Source organism: Henckelia pumila, unplaced genomic scaffold (assembly GCF_033568475.1).
Source record: "Henckelia pumila isolate YLH828 unplaced genomic scaffold, ASM3356847v2 CTG_461:::fragment_3, whole genome shotgun sequence".
Lineage (NCBI taxonomy): Eukaryota > Viridiplantae > Streptophyta > Magnoliopsida > Lamiales > Gesneriaceae > Henckelia > Henckelia pumila.
In genome coordinates, this window is record NW_027331831.1 from 5,006,975 (window position 1) to 5,028,210 (window position 21,236).

A 21,236-nucleotide genomic window follows, 5' to 3' on the forward strand; every position below is an offset into this window, starting at 1 on the left:
TATAAATTACTAGTCAGTCTAATTTATAAAAGTTATTGGAAAGTAAATATTCTTTATTCCCTGTGGTGTGCTATTCTATGTGGTTGACTCTCACATTATTTTATTTTTTTTAAACTTGCACATTACCACATGTTTTGTTTGAAACATTTGAGTTATAAGAATACTTTTAAGAAACAATTTTAACTCAGATAAAATTTCATGCGAAAAATGTTTATTTACATAGCCAAGTTAACAAAAATACAATTTCCCCGACATTTTTATTGAAAAATTGCGAACTTTGGAGTAAGACCTGTATGTCTCTTGCTTCAAAAATTCTAAGCTCAATAATTAAACTTTATGCGATTCAGAAACCACTATAGTCATACTTCTAGTGTACTTGTACATACAGTATGCCCTCCTGCAACCAATACAAAGTACTTACAACTGATTTTCTCACCACCCCACATGAGGTTCAGCCAACTTCTCTTCTGTTTTCCTTGTGATTTCTGCTCATGAATCGTGAGGCATTCCATGAATTACATCCTCATTCTTGGACACGGGGGTGGACGATAAGCGGCATAATTACAGTACGGTCCGCATACATGAGATTTAGGTGGGGGAAACATTTAGCTGAGCAAATCTTTGAATAAATTTGGGTTCTGACCTGAGGGCGTCACACCCATTTGCCTAACAAAGGCATCCTTTTCCAGCGCTGCTTTCAAATTCGGTCCTTTGTTTGTTTGTGGTGTCGATGGAGCACCCGAGCTCCCTCCAAGTCCATTTTTGTCGTTCAAAGACATGTCTGCAAAGAGCGACATGAAATCAGGTGCGGCAGTTGTATTAGCTCCGGAAGCACTCGATGTTGGCTTTTCTGGCATCAAATCAAGAAGACCTTCCAGTTGCTTGAAAGGATCTATAGATGGTGCAGTACTAGGGAAGGATGGTTCTCCCAAGTCCAGCAAGTCTGGAGGTGGTTGAGATGGTTTTACTATAGTAGTGTCAAATGTCGATAATGTATTGGCTGTTCGAGATTTTTCTGCAGGGCGATGCAGGGGCTTTGAAACTTTCGTGCTAGACGAGGACTGTTTGCCATCAGACTTTGATGCACGGCCAAAGAGTGAAGCAGCCAGTTTTTGCTTTTCTGGTGAAATTTCGGGTACCTGTTTCCGTGAATCATAAGAAACAGTACTTGCTTTAGTGTTTGAACTACCAGCTGCAATGGGTTGAATTGCCTCGTTCTGATTCTTGATAATATCAGCGCTCGAAGTAGAAGGCATGGGAGAAGAGTAGGTAGGTCGGCCCCACTTCTTTTGAACCCCATCAAGTCGAAGCTTGAGTTCTGATGAGCTGATGTTTGAGGCAGATGGAACGGATGGAGTAGGTTGCTGGACATCTGCAACATAGGATAGCTCTGGTACTGAAACTTCGGTGGAGGAATCTAGTACTGGAGAAACATTTAGAGATACTGCAGGTTTTGGTCTTTCATAAGCCTCAAATCTAAGAGCGTGAATTGAGGATTCATTATTTTCTTGACTCGTGAAGTGGGTAATGTCTGACATTCCAAAGCGTTCACTTTCGGGGATGTATGGTTGAGCACCATTTTCCAATGCTCGTTGGATATAATCATCAAGGAACGAAAGGTTTTTGTCGATCTGCAAATATTTAGCAAATGGTGTGACCATCCTTGAACTAAAAAGGCAATGGCAGAAAACACCATGTAGCAACAAACTCGCTATCAGTACAACTATTGATGCATGACGAATCACGAGAAAATTTCCATAAAATAAGCACCACAAGTTTGTGTCATTCTCCAATGCTGTTTTAATGTCATTTCGAATGCTTCTTAGTCATTCTTGACGCAGCTAATTTTTAAAAAAAATTGTGGGAGCTTGAGTTACACAATCGAAGCTATTAATTCAATAACATATAGTGGCAGATAAACTTAATATAATGTAGCTAATGCCATGTTGAATTATGATGGGAATGGAGCATGCCGAGAAGATAGCTGCATGTCCCCTCAAAAGGAGAATTTTACATGATGAATAAACCGAGTAAGGACGATGGCAAGTAAATGCAAGTTAGGAAAGCATCAGAAGGCAGAACATCCATACACAAACAAATCACATGAGCCATAAAACCAAAAACAATTTCCGATTGAATATCAATATTATATTTTACTGACAAAAAAAGATAGAGCATCAAGCTTCAAGCTTATAAGTTGCAAGTCGCAATAGAGCTAGCTGCCAGTCAAAGAAACTAAAGAAACGAAATGCTAGCAAAGAAAAACATCTGATTAGCACACGCGAACCCCAAATTTTATGCGTTTATCCACTAAATGTCAAGTAGAAAAATAACCATTATCCTATTTTAGAGTAGCTGCAGAAGAATTAAAAGTAAATTGTAAGTCATACCTCAATATCCTCACAAGAAGAATCCTTTGGCATTATCTTCTCAACAGCGTGAGCATCAAAATCAGTGATATCTTGAAGCTCATAGGCTCGCTGCTGCAGATCTGTTGAGTTGGAAGCTAACATTTCTTCAATCAAAGATTGGCACTGCAGTAAGCAATAAGCCATGAGCCCGTAAAGCCTAGTTTATGTTCGATTATAGTAGAAGTGGTATCAGAAGGAAACATCTCAATCTTCAACAAAAAATTTCCTAGCACAAAAATGTGACCAAAGCGAAGGATTAACCAGTCTCGAGTAAAGGAGAGATATGCAAGGAAAATGTCATACTCAGAAATGAATAGGAATAATTATGCTTGAGCATCTCCATATTCACTCACCTCAACTTCTCTATGTTGGAGAAAAAGAAAGTAAACAATAGGTTAAATCTACGCACACTTACAATTTAGAAGCATTCAACAACATTTCTGCAAGTTCGTTTTCATGATTGACAATCGGTTAAATCCACACATTTACAATTTAGAAACATTCAACAACATTTCTGCAAAGTTCATTTTCATGATTGACAACACAGCTGAACAATGAATATTTTTATGCCTCGTTTTTTCAGGAAAAAGAATTGATTGAACCACTAAACATAAAAGCATAGAAAGTATGCATTTGAGTACAGAATCAAGTGCCAAAGGGATTGCAAAATTACTACCTCTGGCAGTATATCCACTTTTCTACCAGCTGCTATTTCAAACGAATATATCTTCATAAGTGCTGTCACTACGTACGCCTTCACAAAAGCAGGGAAAAAGAAGCTATTACAAGATAAACATGAATATGTTGTCATTGAACATACTCAAAAAATTTGAGATCATATTAATGATATTCAAGAGCACCACATATCTTGGATTGCAACGACTTTATGGAGGCTATGCGAAGGTATTGCTCATTTCTAATTACAAAATTGAGATCTAGTAGAAAATCGACTGCAGATCTCAAAGTATACAAAATAATCTCCGCCAACGTGATAGTTATTCTCTGTTCAATAAACTGCAAACCTAAAGTTTCAGTCATTTTAGTTTTCATCTTCACAAAAAGTTACTACCGTTGCTTTTGAAATATCAATTATTGAACAAAGAGCAGAACAATCAAATGGCATTTGTTGTGAGAACTTCTTGTCAAACTGGTCAGAAGATGGGGAGAAAATCTTCTTGCTGGCAAGAGATTTTAAAGGAGGATATCAGCTTTATTCCGCAACCCAAAAAAAAAAAAGAAAGAAAGAAAGAGGATGTCAGCTAGCGAAAGGGTCTCCTGGTACAACGGCAATGCCATGGGACCCAATGTTGTCAGATCTCAAATTTAGAAACTGTAAACCAGTCGGTCCAAAAAAATTAATATTAATTTTAATATTAACAATATAAAAGTATATACTTTGACTGTATCATTGGTGGAATGTGCCTCTGCCACGTCACACAGCTTTCCAGATATATATGTGGCAGAATACTTTCCATCTGCAGTTCCATATTCTCCCAGTACCCAACAAATGACCTGCACAGAGAACATGTGAATGGAAAGCAGAGCTGAAAAACATTCATAAACAGCACCAGAACCAGAGAGAAAGAGAGAGAGAGAGAAGGGGAGACAGGAGTTCCAAAGATAGAAGATTATAAATATAAGGCAACGTGCTAGAGAAGGCATGGGGAGGGGAGAGAACAAAGATAAAAGGGAGAAATTGTGGAAACTTCGATGCCATAGAACGTACTTGAATAAAAGCAGATGGAAGTTTGGGATCTCCCATAATTTGAAGATATGATTCGACCTGAACACATCAGATAGTTTCATTAGAAAGATGAAGTAAGCATAACATCAACAGTCATATAATCCAATCATATGTTAGCAATGCACAGTGCCAACACAGAATATTGCCTCCAGGAAAGAGTTAAGTCTTGCTAACGAAAATATGAAATCAAAATTAGTAAAATTGTGACAGAGATGCTCGACTCTAAAAATGCACGTCATCAAGGTCATCCTAATCATGTCTTCGAGAAAAAACAATTTCCACTAGCTTCTTAATGACATTGTTCATGAGTCAGCAAGCTTACAACACTTGTTTGTGTAGACCCACAAGAGTGCTGGCATGAAACACTTGCTCACAAGTTCTTTGACAATTAAAGTTGAGTTACATTTCAACATTTTGGTGTTGAAACTCAGAAAGGCATTGTTCTTTCCATCAAACGCATGCTGATACGGTAATAATTCCAGAATTGATTAAATAGTTACAAAAGGATTTAAAGCATATAAACATGTGACAAGTTCAAAGGTGTAGAAAAGCTAAAAGGCCAAAGACACATGTCCGTCCAAACCATTGTTGCAAAAGCACGAAAAGATACACAATTTTTTACACAGTAATTAGGTGGACCACAATCAGAAAGTAGATTCACAAGGAAGCCATACAGCAGATGATCTCAGCTGACTATCTGCAGTGGCATCGTCCTCTCCAAATCCTTCAGCAATTAACCTCATCAGACTATGCGCAACTTTACTATTTACCAAGTCTCCTGCATGCTCAAATACTTTATTCATGGTCTGGCAAATAAGATATGGCAAAAAAATCAGAAAAACAAAACCACCAATACATACCAGAAGTACCACGGTGATGCAACATAAAGAAGTATCAAAGGAAGATAACCTGTATAAACCATTGGTTGCTTGGTGCATATTGCTCAGCGACTTCAACACATCTAGATGATATCTCAGTTTTGTAATGGCTATCATGGATACTTATCATGTAATCAATCATACGGCCGACAATAACTTCTACATTTGAAGACTTGGTCATTTTATAGAGCAGTTCAAATGTCTTGCGCTTTAGGGTGTCATCTGGGTCCTATATCATGAAGACATCCAGACTTTAGCTTAAGTCGATTACATCAATAGAAACAAAGCAGTTAACATGTCAAAATTAGATGTGAAGATGCATAGCCTGCTAGTATTCACAAGCCACAACAAACAAGGAACATAGTATTCGAGATAAAAAACAATATTCAGCAACATCCCAATTAAACCATCATATAAGCAAGCTATTTGCGAGAGCAAGCAGAAGTTGTTCTTCGTTCTTCTTCCCGTGGTTTATTAATTTTCTCAGCCTATTAGTAATATAATCATCTCAACATTATTACTTCCCATTTCATATTGAACATATAAAATATAAAGTACTGCTTTATGTTCCTATTCCTGCTTTAGCTCTGACTTTGTCCTCAATGTCAGCGATTTTTTCCCTTTTGCAGAGTGTTTCCATATGAAACATAGTTCCCCTTACAGCCTTACTTCCACTCGTCTAAGATCCAGGACGGCACTCAAAATATTGCAAAATTTTTCCGTCTAGTGCAATATTAATCTCAGCTTACTTCAACTTCTGTGAGGCAAATAATGAGTTCTACTTTTACCCTGTTTCCACAAATATTATTGGTGCTTAAAAACATCAAGAACAAAATAGTCTCTTGGGTGATCCCAGTTCGATGCCTCAGTCATCCACCAATGCTTTATAGTCAATCTTCCTTTTATATTCCCTCTTTTTTCTTTTACATATATATTGGAAGATAAAATCACCAGTCTTCTTCCATATACATATTGATTGTTAAAACTGAATGCTCTTGAAAAGTTGCAACAACTAAAATTATGAAGTAAAATCAACTACTGCTTCTACATATTTTGCCAGTATCTGGTAAAAAAATAACAAATCTGGTACCAAGATGCATCTCAATATAATGCATTGAACTTTAGGGATCATATCTGAAAAGGATAAAAACAAACAGCCATCTATTCTCAAGCACTTTGCTGTGGCCATAGTTTCCTTGTTAGCACCTTCATCTATGCATAGCAAAATAAACCATACTGTATAACAAACACTAGTAAACATACTCATAAAAGAAAGAATGAATGTGTTTCCAACTATTTTATTTATTTATTTTGAAAAATATGTCCGATTATACTAATACATGATTGAAAGATTTATAAATCAAGCTTCGGTATTTTACATAACGAGATTCATATTAGCAAGCACAACAATAACAGACGTCAACTAATTTGGTAGCCAACAGCACGAGTAATCTGAAAGGCTCACAAAGTTTGGAGGCAATATCTAATATTTACTTTAAGGTCCCCATAGATATGTCAATTTGGCTTTCAACAGCCAGATAGATCTAGAGACCAATAAGAACAAATACGAGCACGTGACCCGAAGAAATTCAGCAATGCAGCCACATATTTATCAACGACCTCAAATCAAAGACCATTTGTTCCAGTCACAAATTAATAAAAATGTTGATCTCACCTCTAAGCAATCAATTACAGCCAGTTGGTGTTGTTCAGCAATTTCTGGGCTTATCTTTATCAGTTGACTAAGAGCATCAATACCAAGATACCTCAGATTGTGGCTGTCACGCTGTCAATTGAAAATAATGTAGAGTTAAAATATCTAGGAAATCAGTAACTTAACTGGTAAAGAAAAGCAAATATTGTTGCAGAATACATACTTTCAAAAATTTTGAAATGCCATCTGCCGCAGCTTCAAGCAACTTTGGGTTGGGGTGTAATGAAGAAACAGAGCAAATGCATTCATAAAGAATGGCATTCCCGATATTACTAGTTGAATCACATTTTCTCATTATGTCACCCAAAATTGTATACATTTGTTCGCTGGCCTTCTTGTCGCCACTACCCAGCACAGCAAGAATTTTCAACAATTTAATCTGCCAAGAGATGAAATAGAATAGCGTAACTAACAAACAAAATCATGAACACCACACATGCATATAAACCAGATTCTATTGTATATTATCGTCAGAGGACACGCACATGAGTACAAAACAGCAAGTACAAGAACCCAAAGGTAAAGGAACCTAAAATCAAATAAAATCCAGAAAAAATCCCTCCAGAAAATTCTGGAAAGTATCATTCTATAAAAATGAACCTCTCAGATATAATTTTCCAAGTTGCTAAGCTCTTTAACCAATAGCTGCTACTTCCCATTTCAGGGCATACCTGAGCCTTTCCAGTAGTTGCAAAGGCAAAAATGTCAAGTTACTTTCAGCTTATGGAGAACTTCTACCGTACTACAAGCACCAGTTGTTAAGTTGTTCGAACTTCAGCTGAGCGCAAATATGCCCAATCTATTTTTGAACTGATTTCAAACCCGGAATATTTTGTTCCATTGCTAGTAAGTTGCTACAAATATTTATACATGTACATATATATATACATATATATATATGTGTGTATGTGTGTATGATCAAAATATATATAAAGTTTTAATCCTCCGCACCCCAGCTCAGTTTTTTATTTTATTTTTTTGAAAAAAAATTCAGACGTTTATATATATATACATATATGTGTGTGTGTGTAGTTTTGATCCCCGCACCTAGGATCCATGGGCGTCAGCTCAATGGTTTTTTTTTTTGAGAAAAAAATCAGATGTTCATATGAACATCCGGAAAAAAGGTTTTTTTGAATAAAAAATCAAGTTGGGTGTCAAACTCAGCTCAACTAACACCCAACTTGCAGTTTTTATAATTTTTTTTGAAAAAAATGCAGTGATGTGAACATCTGAATTTTTTTTCAAAAAAAAAAAAACACTGCAACATGGAAGTCGGCTCAGCTCGCGGCCATGGATCCCCCTGCACCCTAGTGTATATACACAGCTTTGATCTCACAAACTAGTGTGCAGGATTTTTGTGAGTGACCACTAAAACTCATTCCTGTGTTTTAGCGGGTTTTTTTTTAGAAACTTGTGGTCGCACACGATATATATATGTGTGTATATATACACGCACGCGGAAACAGACCTTTAATGTTAAATGAAAATACACCTCCCTCTTTTAACAACTAAAATCTAGAGTAAAGTCATCTCCTCAGTCCACCCCTTCCACCTCCATCATTTCTTCTTCTGACTGCATGTGTTCTTCATTTGTCTCTTTTTTTTTGCTACTCTTCGTGCTCCACCCAACTCTTTTATTGCAAGGCTAGGAAGCTTTCCAAATTCAAATTTTCAAATACACGTATGAACATTTTTACCATTCAGAGGTAATATATAGATCTACTCTCCGCAAAACGAGATACTAATGTTCATTAGATCTATGGAACGAGTATGTTTCTCTAATTTTATTAGCAATTTCAAAAGTAATAATCCTTCATGTTTCCAATCTTGTTTACTCCATTTTCTATATTTCTATATTTGTTGTTTTATCCTCTTTCATTCAATTTTTATTTTGCATATCATTTTCCATCTTTTTCGGTTTTTTAGCTTTTTCGGGTTTTTGAGCTCGAGAGGCTAGTTTTGAGTTCAATAAGCATATTTTGAGCTCAATCCTAAAAGCAAAAGAGAGGTGCACCTTGCATTACATTGGAAAAAAAATCCCACCACCACAGCCCAATCCAACTATCGCAACTAGAAATCACCCTAGGCCCAAAAATCTCTCTTGTGTTGCATGTATTATGTTAAGAAAATAAAAATCCCTAGCCAATTCTTGTTCAAGTAAAAAAAAAATGGCTCGATTCATCTAACCCACCTCAAAATTATCCTAACCAAAGAAATCCTTCAACTTTAGCATGGAGATCCCTTAATTTTTGGAGATGATGATATATGGCTGCGGAAGATGAAGAGTGGTTCATTGATCCGGATAATTAAAGTTTCTCTTCATAATTAAGCAAGTATTTACAAATGACATTTGATTTTACATTATTTAATTGTTCAAAGCATATATTTTTGTTGCTATGTAATAATATAATAAAATTCACTTCATTTATGTCATAAAGTAATGCTTGGTGTGTCTTACTACAATAAGGTGTGTAAATGACACTTGTGCACTATAGTGCAACTGGTGCCTTAGAATAACCATACTCTGAGGTAAAAATATAAGAGAGTTTGTGTTAGGATTATGGGGAAGTTTATAAGCAAGTCTAGGGGGACCAAAGGAACAAATACGGAGCACTTTTTAAGTGTTACATATTATTTTAGTATTCTAGCTTTAGATGGCAAATGAGAAATAATTCTCTTGTTAAATGTTAAAGGATTTCCATGGGACCATAATCTTCTCTATGGAAGGTTTGGCCATAGACTTCTTGTGTGTTCTGTTATATTTCAAGTGATACCAATTGATTAAAACTCAAAAGGAGAATGAAAGCAATCATCGTCCTCTTATATTTTACTACAAATGGGCCGAAACTAGATTAGGTTCAACTTGTTTGAGCCCATCAAAGAACCCCTAAAAAGATTTCTCGTCACCGAATCTGGGAAAAGAGATAAAACTGGAACCAGTATTTATCTTAAAACAGATAACATCGACAACTTTGAAAAAAAGGAAACTAGTGTGCAAGACAATTGCACCAACTTTCTCTTTTGAAACCTACAGGAACCAAAAGTATTATTCTAAATATGAAATGAAACAAACTAACTTGGATCAAAAGCACAGATGCATAAACTTAAAGGCTTATCAGGGCGAGATTGGAAAAAAACACTCACCTGAATGAATGGAGCAGGCATCTGATGATAATCATAACTCTTTGGCAGTCTGTGTTCAGTTATTTGCTTGAGAATGTTTACAAGACTAACCACCATGTCTTTGAATGAATCAACATCGGCCATAATAAGATCAAAAAGAGGGTAAAGTGTTGCACCCATAACACCAGGATCATTGTCGGAGAGCCGCTGCAACAACATTACTTGTTATAAAACTAGAAATTACCTACTCCAGAAACCACGAATTGCTTTCTGAATGCAAATACAAATGGCCAAAAGACTAACATTGTGTTCTCAAAATGATTTCTAGGTTCTATACAATCTTCATACATCTCTGCACACTCATACAGGTAGCATCTGGTAAAATCCAAAAGTTTAGTTTGTTAAATTATTTGAGTGACTCGTGTTTTCCATGATAAAATTCAGAAAAGATAAACTTGACCGGAAATGTTACTGTCCTAGAAAGGGTAAGATGAACTAGTTAATGTGATGATACAAAAGTTTAAATAACTTAGAATTCCCAGCGTCAAAATTTCCAGCAGTTTGAAACCAAAACGTGGACACACCCTCACTTTTGACCACATTCTAAAGTTTATGAATGTAGCTTATTATCACATGAACCCCCAACTTTTATACAATTTATTAATCATACAGAGTAGTGGCTCAGTACAGAATCACGCACACACTGAACAAACTACTTGGGTTTTCCATTGAGTGGGAACACAAATCTTCACTACTCCATCTTTAAATTACAACATGATAACTGCCATCCTACATGGGAATACTAGAATGCAAACAAGTAAATTATTAGTGCTTAATCCATGAACTGCGTGTACCTTGCGGAAATTGGCAACCAGATGAGAAACGGATCCAGGTGCCCTCCGATGAAACCGGTGGAGCGCCATCACAGCCTTTTTCCTCACTGCCTCCTTCTGATGTCCCAAGAGGTCAACCACCTGCGGCAAAACGGCAGGAATAGTCTCCTCATTAATCAACCGACAAACCGCATTCAACGCGGCACAAACAACCAAATAGTTGTCGCTTTTCAAGTCCTTCTGAATGGTATTCACAATCAAGATAATCAAATCATGGTCCTCGTTCAAAAACAGAGTAACCGCCAAGTAGCCAGTCCTCTTCAAGTGCAGATTCTCCTCGTGCGTCATTTTAACCGCGTGAATGTAGCCGAAGGATGCATCATGGCCGAGCATCTCCACGTAGAGAAGGCGAATGATGTACTCTTTAAGCTTGAATTTGGAAGTATTTGGGTCGCCCAACCTTGCTTTCAACGTCTCGATTTCCCGTAGAACAATGCGGTCTTCCTCGGCCTTGGATCGCGCCTCGCCGATGGATTTGATGAGATCCAGGAACTCTTTAGACTTCCCAAAACCCCCTTGGGAGCCCATAGCGAGCTCCCTGCCGATCGTCTTCAGCTGCTCCAGCTTTTTAGCTTATCCGAAACCAAAAAATCTTGAAACAATCACCGATCAAAAAGGATCGGTGAAATTGGGGGAAAGGGTTTAGGAATTGCGGATTATTCGGGGTTGAGAAGCTGGGAGCCAAGATCTAGACAAGAGTGAGGGAACAAACTACAAGACCCTGAGTCGTATGTAGGATGTACGTATAGATAGCCACGTGTCTTCGAAGTGTACGGATCAATAAAGCCCGGCAATGGTAGGGAGACGAAGGATCCGAGACTCGTATGGAATTTTTTACAGTCATCGTACTAGGTTTTTTTATTTATTTATGGTCTTCGGAATAAGAAGGCTATGTTTGGTACGGATGACGAGATAAATAATACTCCATTCGTATTATATATAATATATTTTTTGGATTTTCACACAGATTAAGAAAAATTTATTGGGAAATCAAATTTTATATAAACTTCCTATTTTATCCCTATTTAATTTATTAAAAAATGATTGCACAATTTTCAAGGTGTAGTTAATAGGGGTATATTAGAAAATGAGTGTAAAAAAATATTACTAATTATGGTATATGACTATATATTTGGGACAAATAAAAAAGGAAACATGGACATTATAATTGGGACGGAGGGAGTATATATATAATAAATGTAATGTAATAAAAAATAAATAAGAAATGATAGTGAATGTAATATTTGATTTGATTGATAGATTATAGTTGATTTGATTTGATTGATTAAATTATATATAAATATGATAAATTACCATTTTATTCTTTTAATAATAAATAAAATATAAATAATATTATTTATAAGGGGTAATATAGTAATTTAAATTCAATGATTTGATTGATATAAGATAAATAATTAATGATTTGATTGATGTAAAATTATAATTAATAAAAGGATAAATAATATGGTGAGAAGAACGTAAGATTAGTCAGGATAAATTTATACAAGAATTATTAATAATCCAACCAAACATAGCCGAAAAGAAATTCTCGTGAAATTAATTCGTGAATTTTTATGTTTTTTAATAGGAGACACTGAGATTTGTCTGACGTAGACACTCTAAATACACATTTAACCAAAAGTCTTTTTTAGATAGAGATGTAAATGAGTCAAGACAAGTCGAACAGTATCATGCTCGAGCTCAGTTGGTTTAATATATACAAAGGCTTGAGCTCGGATCAAGCTCGGATCGTTTAATATGTATATAGGCTCGAGCTCGGTTAATTAATAGCTTGTTTATCATATTTAACGAGCCTGACTCGAGTTCAGATCGTTGAGTGAGCTCGTCAAACATACAACTGAGTTCAATTTTGAGTTTTATTTGAACTCGTTAAAGATAGAATTGAACTCGAATATACAATACGATGCATTATCCCAATAAATTAATTATAAACATCGACATATAAAAAAACTAAATTATTCCCTAAAAAACCAAAATCACAAAACTAACAACTAAAAAAATATAAACGAAATAGAGCTGTCAAATTGGGTTGGGCCCGTTGGGTTGACCGGCTCCGCCCCACTATATAAACGATTTGAGTTGACAAATTTCCAACTCACCTGAATAGTGGGTAGGCTCGCCCGGTCAAGTGGTGGGTTGTAGTGGATTGCGGGCCAACCCACCAAATATAATTAAAAATTGGAGGGTTGGCCCGCCTCGCACCGTCAAATAGGCGGGTTGGGTTGATAATTTTTCAACCCGCTTAAATGGTGAGCCGCCCCGCCAATGAACGGGTTCTGATGGGTTGGGGTTGGTCCTCTCGACAGCCCATTTTGACAGCTCTAAATACATTGAACATCTCAAAATACTAGATTCAACTTCCAACACCAAATAAAAATAACTCTACCATAAAACAAATTACTGAATATTTCACAACACAACAAGAGGAGCTCGAACTCGAACTCGTGAGCATATTAACGAGCATGTTTGCAAGCTCGCAAGCCGAATATCTTTAAGATCAAGCTCGGTTTGATAAAATTTTTGAGCTCGGGCTCAACTCGACAAACTCAACGAACGAACTCGAACAAATTTTTGATTGAGTCGAGCTCCGAATAACTCACAACCAATTCGATTTTTTACATCCATATTTTAAAGGATATTTAGTTACTTAAAGTCAGTCATGTTCTTAAAAATAAAACGAGTCTCCCAAATTAATACGTACCGGTACGTGTAACAATAATTTTGTGTCTGCTAGACATGGAGGGCATGAATTCATATTTTTTTCATTAGTATAAATGCATAAACAAATTAAACACGCAAACCGATAAATTTAGATTTGAAACAATCTATCTTCCCATCTTTATTAAAAATTCAAATATATAAAGATGGAGTAACATTATCGTTTTCATGTAAAAGGTAAAGAGAACAAAAACAGAATAGAATTCCACAAATTCTCAAAAGGAATTCCACAAATAATTACACGCTGTAAATTTGCTGAAAACACATAGCAAAAAGAAGTAAACGCGTAACATTGTCGTTTTCATCTGATCTAAAAGGAAAAGAGAACAAAAAACAGAATTCCACAGATTTTCAAAAAAAAAAATTCCACAAATAACCACACGCGCTAAATTTGCTCAAAACACACGACAGAAAGAAGTAAATGGTAAGTATTGGCTTTCATTTTTTTTTTTTTTACCGTTGCTCAGACTCAGAGTAATGGCTTTAATTTACAGCTCAACGGTTACGTACCTCTTCCGCCACTATATATTACCGCGAAGTCTCTCTCCATTTATGCTACTATCTTTAATTAATCTTCGCGCTTCCTTCTCTCTCCCGTAAGAAAAATGGCAGCTGGTTGTTTTTCAAGATTAACCAAGATTTCTTCACTAGTGTTGTTGTTGTTGTTGTCTTTTGTGTTAATCATGGGCTTCTCCGAAGCTACAGAGTATCTAGTCGGAGGGGAAAACGATGCATGGAGAATGCCTTCTCCGGAACCTGATTATCTCAATCGCTGGTCCGAGAAATCAAGTTTCCTCATCGGCGATTCTCTGGGTACGTACGTACGTTGAATCAAATTAATTAGTTTTATTTATTTATTTGGATTTGGATCTTGTTAGTTAATTAACGGAGGTGGTTAAATTGCAGTGTTTGTATACGACGGGTCGAAAGATTCGGTTTTGCTGGTGACGAAGGAAGCCTACCTGGCATGCAACAAGTCGAGTCCTCTGAAAAAGTACGTCGGCGGAAACACGACGGTGGAGCTGGAGAGATCGGGGCCGTACTTCTTCACCAGCGGGATGGAGGGAAGATGCGTGACTGGGCAGAAGGTTATTGTGGTGGTCATGCGCGGCAGGGACGGCAATCTTCTCCCTGCTTACTCCTCTTTTCCGCCGGGGGATGCTATAGACGACACCACCTGGGACTTAATTCCGACTCCTGGTGGTGGTGGGATATTGTTAAGCGGCGGACTTGCGGTGGGTCTCGTGGTGGCGGCGCTGGTGGGCTCTTTTCTAGTTATAGTGTGAGGAGCAGCTAGGAGTCTTGCAGGGGGATCTTAGCTAGAATTTTATATAGGTATTTCTTACGGTTACCAAATATTGTGAGTGAGTATGATATCACCTACATGTGAGTGATATATATTCTCTATATCAAATCCCGTATTTCGGTTAAGGGAATTATTATTTATTAGGTTATTTTTTAAGTTCTAGTCTATTATGTTATGTAATGTAATTGAGATTCCATATGAATTATTTATTGGTCTTTTTCTGGTTTAATAATTGGTTTCCGGGAGACATTATGTACTGAAAGCAGGTGCATTTTCCAATGTATATTAAGACATGAAAAGTTCGACCCTACCCATATGGTGCAGGTGAAAGCATTTAATTGGTTCAAATCATGTGGAATCCACGTCCACCTACACCATGGGGTATTAAAAAGGGTTCAGCTCGAAACTTTCCATCTGGGGTGGGTAAAATTTTGAAATTGGCGAGTCCATAGGATCAAAATTACACTAAAACGATAATAGCTTCTTTCATTGGAGAACAATTTTGTAACTTCAAACATATCCATGTAACCAAATGCGTAACCATGTTCTTTTGAAAAAAAGCCGATCCAAAAACCATGCGGTAAGCTTGAACGAAGATAAACACGAAATGATCGAATTTTCATTATGATGTTGTATTCTAACAAAATGTGTGTCAAGTATTACAATACAAGGGTACCCTGTTGTTTTGTCTAACCAATTCGTGAAGATCGTGAACAATCTTGAAAACGGCGTCTGGTCTGGCAAGCTTCAGTGCATTTTGAGACATGGCTCTGAGTTCATCTCTTTTCGGACCAAACCATCGAGAAACGATGTTGGCTATCTCCCTCGGACACTTTGAGAATTTCCCGCATCCATTTTCAACAACGTAGGGGACATTCCCAGCTTCCTGCAACAGAGTATGCATCGAATTATAAAATCAATATATTTTAAAGCAGCTTCTTTTTTTCTTTGTTGAACACTATTTTATTACCTGTCCAGCAATGTAACCATTTAGGATTATTGGAAGTCCACGAATGATAGCCTCCGCGATTGTTCCAGGGCCAGCCTGCAAAACATCCAAATTTTCATTAGTCAAACGTCGATTGTTTCCAATAAAATATGCTATTTTTCTAGCCATGGAGATATACAGGGGAGGGGAAGTTTATTTACGTTCTCGATTGTTATACCTTAGTTATAATGCAATCGCAGGCACCCATGTACTCCTCCATTTTGGTGACAAAACCCTTCACCTACAATGCAAACACATTTTGTCGGTAAGAAACTAGCAAAAAGGGCTGGACACACCACGAGGAAGGGATGACTGTTGCCTCAGCAACGGGTAATATGTTCGACCTTCATACATAATATCTTGAAAGCATGAGTTTTACAACCCACGTTACTAGCTCTCTATATAGCAAGAAACTGTCTGTATTGAGAAATGGAGCTAGCAATCGCAAAATAAAATGTTTACCTGGACATTGATCTTCCACTCAATGGATTGCAACTTGTTTGCAAGTTTTTTATTTCGGCCACAAATCACAAGAACCTGGCCTATTGCTTCGCCGTTAACTTCATCATATAATGCATCCCCGAGAGCACGAGCCGTTGACTCAATGGGACCCATTCCTTCACCGCCACCCATCAGCAAGACGGTAGGAAGGTCCTCATCCAATCCAATCTCCTTCCTCAATTCATCCTACAGTATAGAAACATATTTCTATTGGTGTAAGATTATCTATATGGTTATCACTTATCAATCAAATAACAAAAACACCCATCTATGTATATGCAGACCATACAAAGATGGAGATCACAAACACAAAAGCATGAATAATTGTTACCCGCTTGGGGAACGACAAATAACCAATTTTAATGAAAACGGTGAATAATTATCAAATGATTATCCATCATGGATTTGATTTCTTATTAGAAGTCTATATAGAGTGTGTTTCAAAACAAAAGCTTGTGGGAGAAGACCACTTTTGCTATATAAAAAAAAGACAGGTAAGGTTTGCTAACTATGTTCCATCAATTAGTTTATCAAACTGCGGATATGACAGAATACGGATACTTGTGCTGAAAATTTCAGAAATTAGGATACACAATGAGGATTACATGATTGGTTTATGCATGCACACACAACACGCATATATAATATAATATAATATAATAATATAAATATATTAACTATTGCAGAGATTTACAACTTATAATATTTATACAACAATATTTATGGGTTCAAATGCAATATTGAAAAATATCGAGAGGGATTGAAATAGATCATACTGGATACATCAAAACAAGATCCTCAACTATATTGGATAGGCATGTGTTTTATCTGTTGACATGTAACTTTTATTTAAGCCTAATAGAAGTATCCATTGTATATCCGTTAAATGTCAAATAGCACCCGTATCCAGGAGGTATCAGATACGACATAGTTCCGTGGCCATTTTAGAAGTATTTGCATATCATAGGTGGCAGCGTTTTCATAGGTTCGAAAATATGTTTCAGAAAATTTATTTTGGAAGAATGTGTTAAGAAATGCAATTTATATGGTTGTGACTTGTGGGATTAAAAAAAATATCTTTTGGAAGTTTATATTAGAGAATGTGATAAATATTTGTTTTTTTGCTTTGTGAGGATGGAAATGTTTCGAGATAAAAAGATTATAGGACATTGGTAGAGTGTTGCACTAGCTCTTTTTTTAGGAAAAAAAGTAAAAATATATAAAAGCCAAAGGGCGGTAAATCCGGCTTCTGGGCTTCTGCATCAAGTTTATTTTAAAAGCCAAAAAGAGCTTTCTCACACAATTCTCTCCTAACACAAAAATTCTTCCGCTTTTCGTAAAATCCACTGAATTAAACCATGTTTAATGAACTACTTTTTCAAGCCAAGTATCTGTGTATCCAAACGAGCCCTAATTTTACTTTCAGCTGTCCAATTATCTGCTAAGTTGCTCATACTGGTTAACATATTTTCAAATATTAGTTTGGGCTTTAAGATGATGCTCAAATTAATACCTTTTATTTTTTCCTCGACAATTTCACATAAATTTTGGAAATTTTGTTCGCTAACCAGAAAAAAGGCAAAAGAAAAATACCTACCTTCGGGCGAACAGGCTTTACAAATGAGGGCCGTACAGGAAGGCCGTAAACCTTAATTTGAGAAGACTGGAGACCAGCTCTTCGTGCTCGTTTTGCTACCTCTTCCGACGGGCAATAGCATCTTGTCACAAGCTTGTGAAACCTACCATGCAACAACAGAACACATCAACTCTACGTTGAATCCCGCATGATATACATAACATAAAAATGGCTGCTACACATACCATGTTGGATGACAAGTGCTCAAATCCGTGATTACGGTGGTAAAAACGATCTTCTTTAAGAGGCCCTTTGTTTTCAAAACACGAAGGGGGACATGTTGCATTAAAGGATGAACGCTGATAATAATATCTGGTTTGTATTTCATCAGTCCTTTAGCAACCTCTCTAGCAACAATTTTTTAACGAAGATTAAAATAATTTCAAGGAACAAAATAGAATATTATGATGTAGCAGCCTAATGATCAAGAAGAAGAAACAGTAAACAAAGTGGCCTGGGACCTGGGTGCCACCCAATATTACTAAAACTGCAAGCCAAGGTCATTGAAGGAAGACGAAATAAAATAATTTTACGTGGCAATTGATAAATAAGAAATCATCAAGATTCAATAATGCATGTTGATTCAAAGGCACCGAAACTGAAGCCATATTTTGATAATATCACATAAATAAGTTTCAACATCATAAGTTCCATGACTCTAAGACAGCAGAGATAGTTAGGAAAATCGAATTTTCCAGTAATCAAAAGGAAATAACACATAGTTTTCGTATTTACATCGGGAAAATAAATAGACTATCAATTCACAAATGGGAAAAAATGTACAACTCAAATTACACGAAGTTCAGAACGACTGGCGTTATTTACATACTATACAAGATGAAATTACAATCAGCGAGGTTTATCTGCAAGCCCAACAAATTTATAAAGAATGGCGAGTGAAATGTTTTGTTTGTGGTGGAATTAAACAACCATACTCAAATACACCATGGTTAATAAAACAGACAAGTTGCCTCACCGGGCTATAAAAGTTCCGGTTGCAGCAAAATTGGACTGATGAATAAGACGAGGAGCGGTGAAATAATATGTCAATCTCCACAATGAACCATGTTTCACGAGAAAGTTGTAAGTCTTTGGCAACTGATTAAAAGGCCATGGGGTGTGATCCGTCCACAAATCAGTGATAGACACCTACACGAGAAACTATAATAAATAACAAGCATACAAGATTCACAACACAAAGCAACAACATTGAGCCAGGGCAATAAAATATCCATCAATAGTGATGCAATGTGGTGGTCGAGCTTGGACAGGTACTAAACATCAACTACCCCATGCTCTAGGCCTGCAACCTAGCAACAACCCAAACATGCCAACCGACCAATCGTTTTTCACAGCAAATCACCACAAATTAATCAACTATGCAGGGACTAAATCAAGATTTGTAGTCGGGGAAGCCACTAATCTTTTCCATGTTCAATACCTGAATAAACCTGGATAAAGAGCCTCGGGGTGTGACATATGCTTAATGATGCTCCTACGAAATTTAAAAACAAAGTGTTGGTTTTTATGATAGGATACTGCTAGAACTTCTGTTTTCACAATATTAATAATTTCAAAGTAAAAATTGCTGCAAAAATCTCTCTAATGTTTCAATTTCTACTGCCTATTCATAAAGTCGTCCCAAGCTCGAATTCGAAATTTATAGATACAAGCTCTCCGGAGTCCTACCATTTTCACAAGTGGACACCCACCACTATTATTTCTTTCCTGCAATCAAACAGAATTATCTGTCCAAACAAGTCGAACACTAACCTGATACTCATCTCCAAATTCTTCACTAAAGGCAGCCCTTATAGCCTCTGCAGAAGCTCGATGACCCCCGCCGGTATCACTCATCAAAATCAAAACTTTCTTTGGAGTATTAGACGCGGCATTATTGTACGGCCCTTCTTCAGACTCCTCCAGAACCCCATTCCCATCATCCTTGAACCCGTTGTTTTCCCCGGAATCAAGCCCAACAGAAGCAAAACCAAGTGGGACTCGTTCACAGTGAAATTTAATAACTCTATTGAAGTCATTCAATGCTCTCCTGATTCCGAAACTAACACCTCTAGAGCTTAAACTTAATGAAGCCACGGCCTTAGGCTTCTGCTTGGAATCAAAGTACAAGTAACTCGACAAAACAACGGGGTTCCCATTAGGATTCAACCTGGAATGGTTGAATACAAACGAACCCAATTGAGATACAAAACCAAACGGATTTGTGGGTTCTTGTGTAACAGCAGAAGATTGCATCCTCAAAGTCTTCTCTCAGTTATTTTCTTCTTTCTTCCTATTTTATCTGAATTATTGAAGAGATCGACGAATGGGTTCGATCGAAAACACAAGGAAAATTGGCTCTTGGAGTGAAATTTGTCTGTGTTCTATGTGTTTCTGGCTGGGGAGAGGGGACAAGTGTGGGGTGAAGATGCAGAAGGGAGCATAGAGGGAATTTGGAGAGGGATTGGTAACCACAAGAAAAGGATTTAGTTGAGGGGTGAAATTGCAATAAAATTAAAAAACTTTTTAGAAATATCAAAAGGATATCCTAGTTGTATACGTGTGACAAATATATATAGATGGGAAATTTACTCAATATTCTAAAGAATTAGATGGTTTGTGAATTGTGCATGAGACCATGATTGACTACTCATATGTGAACCATGAATCAATGTGTTTAGATGAGAAAATGATGTATGTTTCATCTACATTAAAAAAAAATGATAATAGATAATCTGTCAAAATCTTATCATACGATGTCTAAGTATTGATTTGATTGTTATGAAAAGATTATATGAATTTTTTTAAAGGTATTGCTCCAAGTTGACAAATATTAGATTGTTTTATAGTGGTCGAATCAAGGATATACAAATATTCCCTACTCTTATTTATGGATTTGCTAAGAACACCTAATTAATAATAGAAATATATTTTCTTTATTGACTATGTTTTGAAATTATATATCCACATGTACATATTTCAAAAGAAAATGGTTCCTTTCTTTAATTGAGAAAATGGTACATTTAAATCCAGATAAATTTGTGAAATTTTAAGATGCTTGTTAGGGGTGGACGGTGGTGGGCTCTCCGGCTGAACAACAGTCAAAGGGGTGTCACAAAGTTTTGGGTGTGAATTCTCTATTCCAAACCTAACCAATATGGGATCACGTTCAAATATGATAATGATATATATTGCATAACTGTTTTTCGATACAACTTGTTTTTCGATTAAAATAAACACACGATAAAATCATATAAGTGCATGGTTGATTTTCAAATTTTGAAAGAAGAATAAGAAGTT

The 21,236-nt window shown here is 36.5% G+C and overlaps 3 protein-coding genes across 3 annotated transcripts; 1 reads left to right on the forward strand and 2 right to left on the reverse strand.

Moving 5' to 3' along the window:
• Positions 1-197: 197 nt before the first annotated feature.
• LOC140871291 (AP-4 complex subunit epsilon) lies at positions 198-11,643 on the reverse strand. Its single transcript, XM_073273736.1, has 11 exons — positions 10,728-11,643; positions 9,895-10,080; positions 6,911-7,126; positions 6,709-6,819; positions 5,065-5,262; positions 4,830-4,961; positions 4,138-4,194; positions 3,807-3,923; positions 3,088-3,165; positions 2,391-2,534; positions 198-1,631 (listed from the first exon to the last, which is right to left on the reverse strand). Exons 1-11 carry the CDS (start codon positions 11,292-11,294, stop codon positions 606-608), a joined length of 2,832 nt encoding a protein of 943 aa, XP_073129837.1. The 5' UTR covers positions 11,295-11,643; the 3' UTR covers positions 198-605.
• Positions 11,644-13,783: 2,140 nt separating this feature from the next.
• On the forward strand, positions 13,784-15,059 carry LOC140872131 (early nodulin-like protein 13). The gene is made up of 2 exons (XM_073274892.1): positions 13,784-14,318; positions 14,412-15,059. The coding sequence occupies exons 1-2, from the start codon at positions 14,111-14,113 to the stop codon at positions 14,789-14,791; spliced, it is 588 nt and encodes a 195-aa protein (XP_073130993.1). The 5' UTR covers positions 13,784-14,110; the 3' UTR covers positions 14,792-15,059.
• A 349-nt stretch (positions 15,060-15,408) lies between these two features.
• On the reverse strand, positions 15,409-20,474 carry LOC140871380 (probable monogalactosyldiacylglycerol synthase, chloroplastic). Its single transcript, XM_073273868.1, has 8 exons — positions 19,710-20,474; positions 18,913-19,085; positions 18,122-18,283; positions 17,898-18,039; positions 16,262-16,486; positions 15,978-16,040; positions 15,782-15,856; positions 15,409-15,697 (listed from the first exon to the last, which is right to left on the reverse strand). The coding sequence occupies exons 1-8, from the start codon at positions 20,190-20,192 to the stop codon at positions 15,464-15,466; spliced, it is 1,557 nt and encodes a 518-aa protein (XP_073129969.1). The 5' UTR covers positions 20,193-20,474; the 3' UTR covers positions 15,409-15,463.
• Between the last annotated feature and the right edge of the window lie 762 nt (positions 20,475-21,236).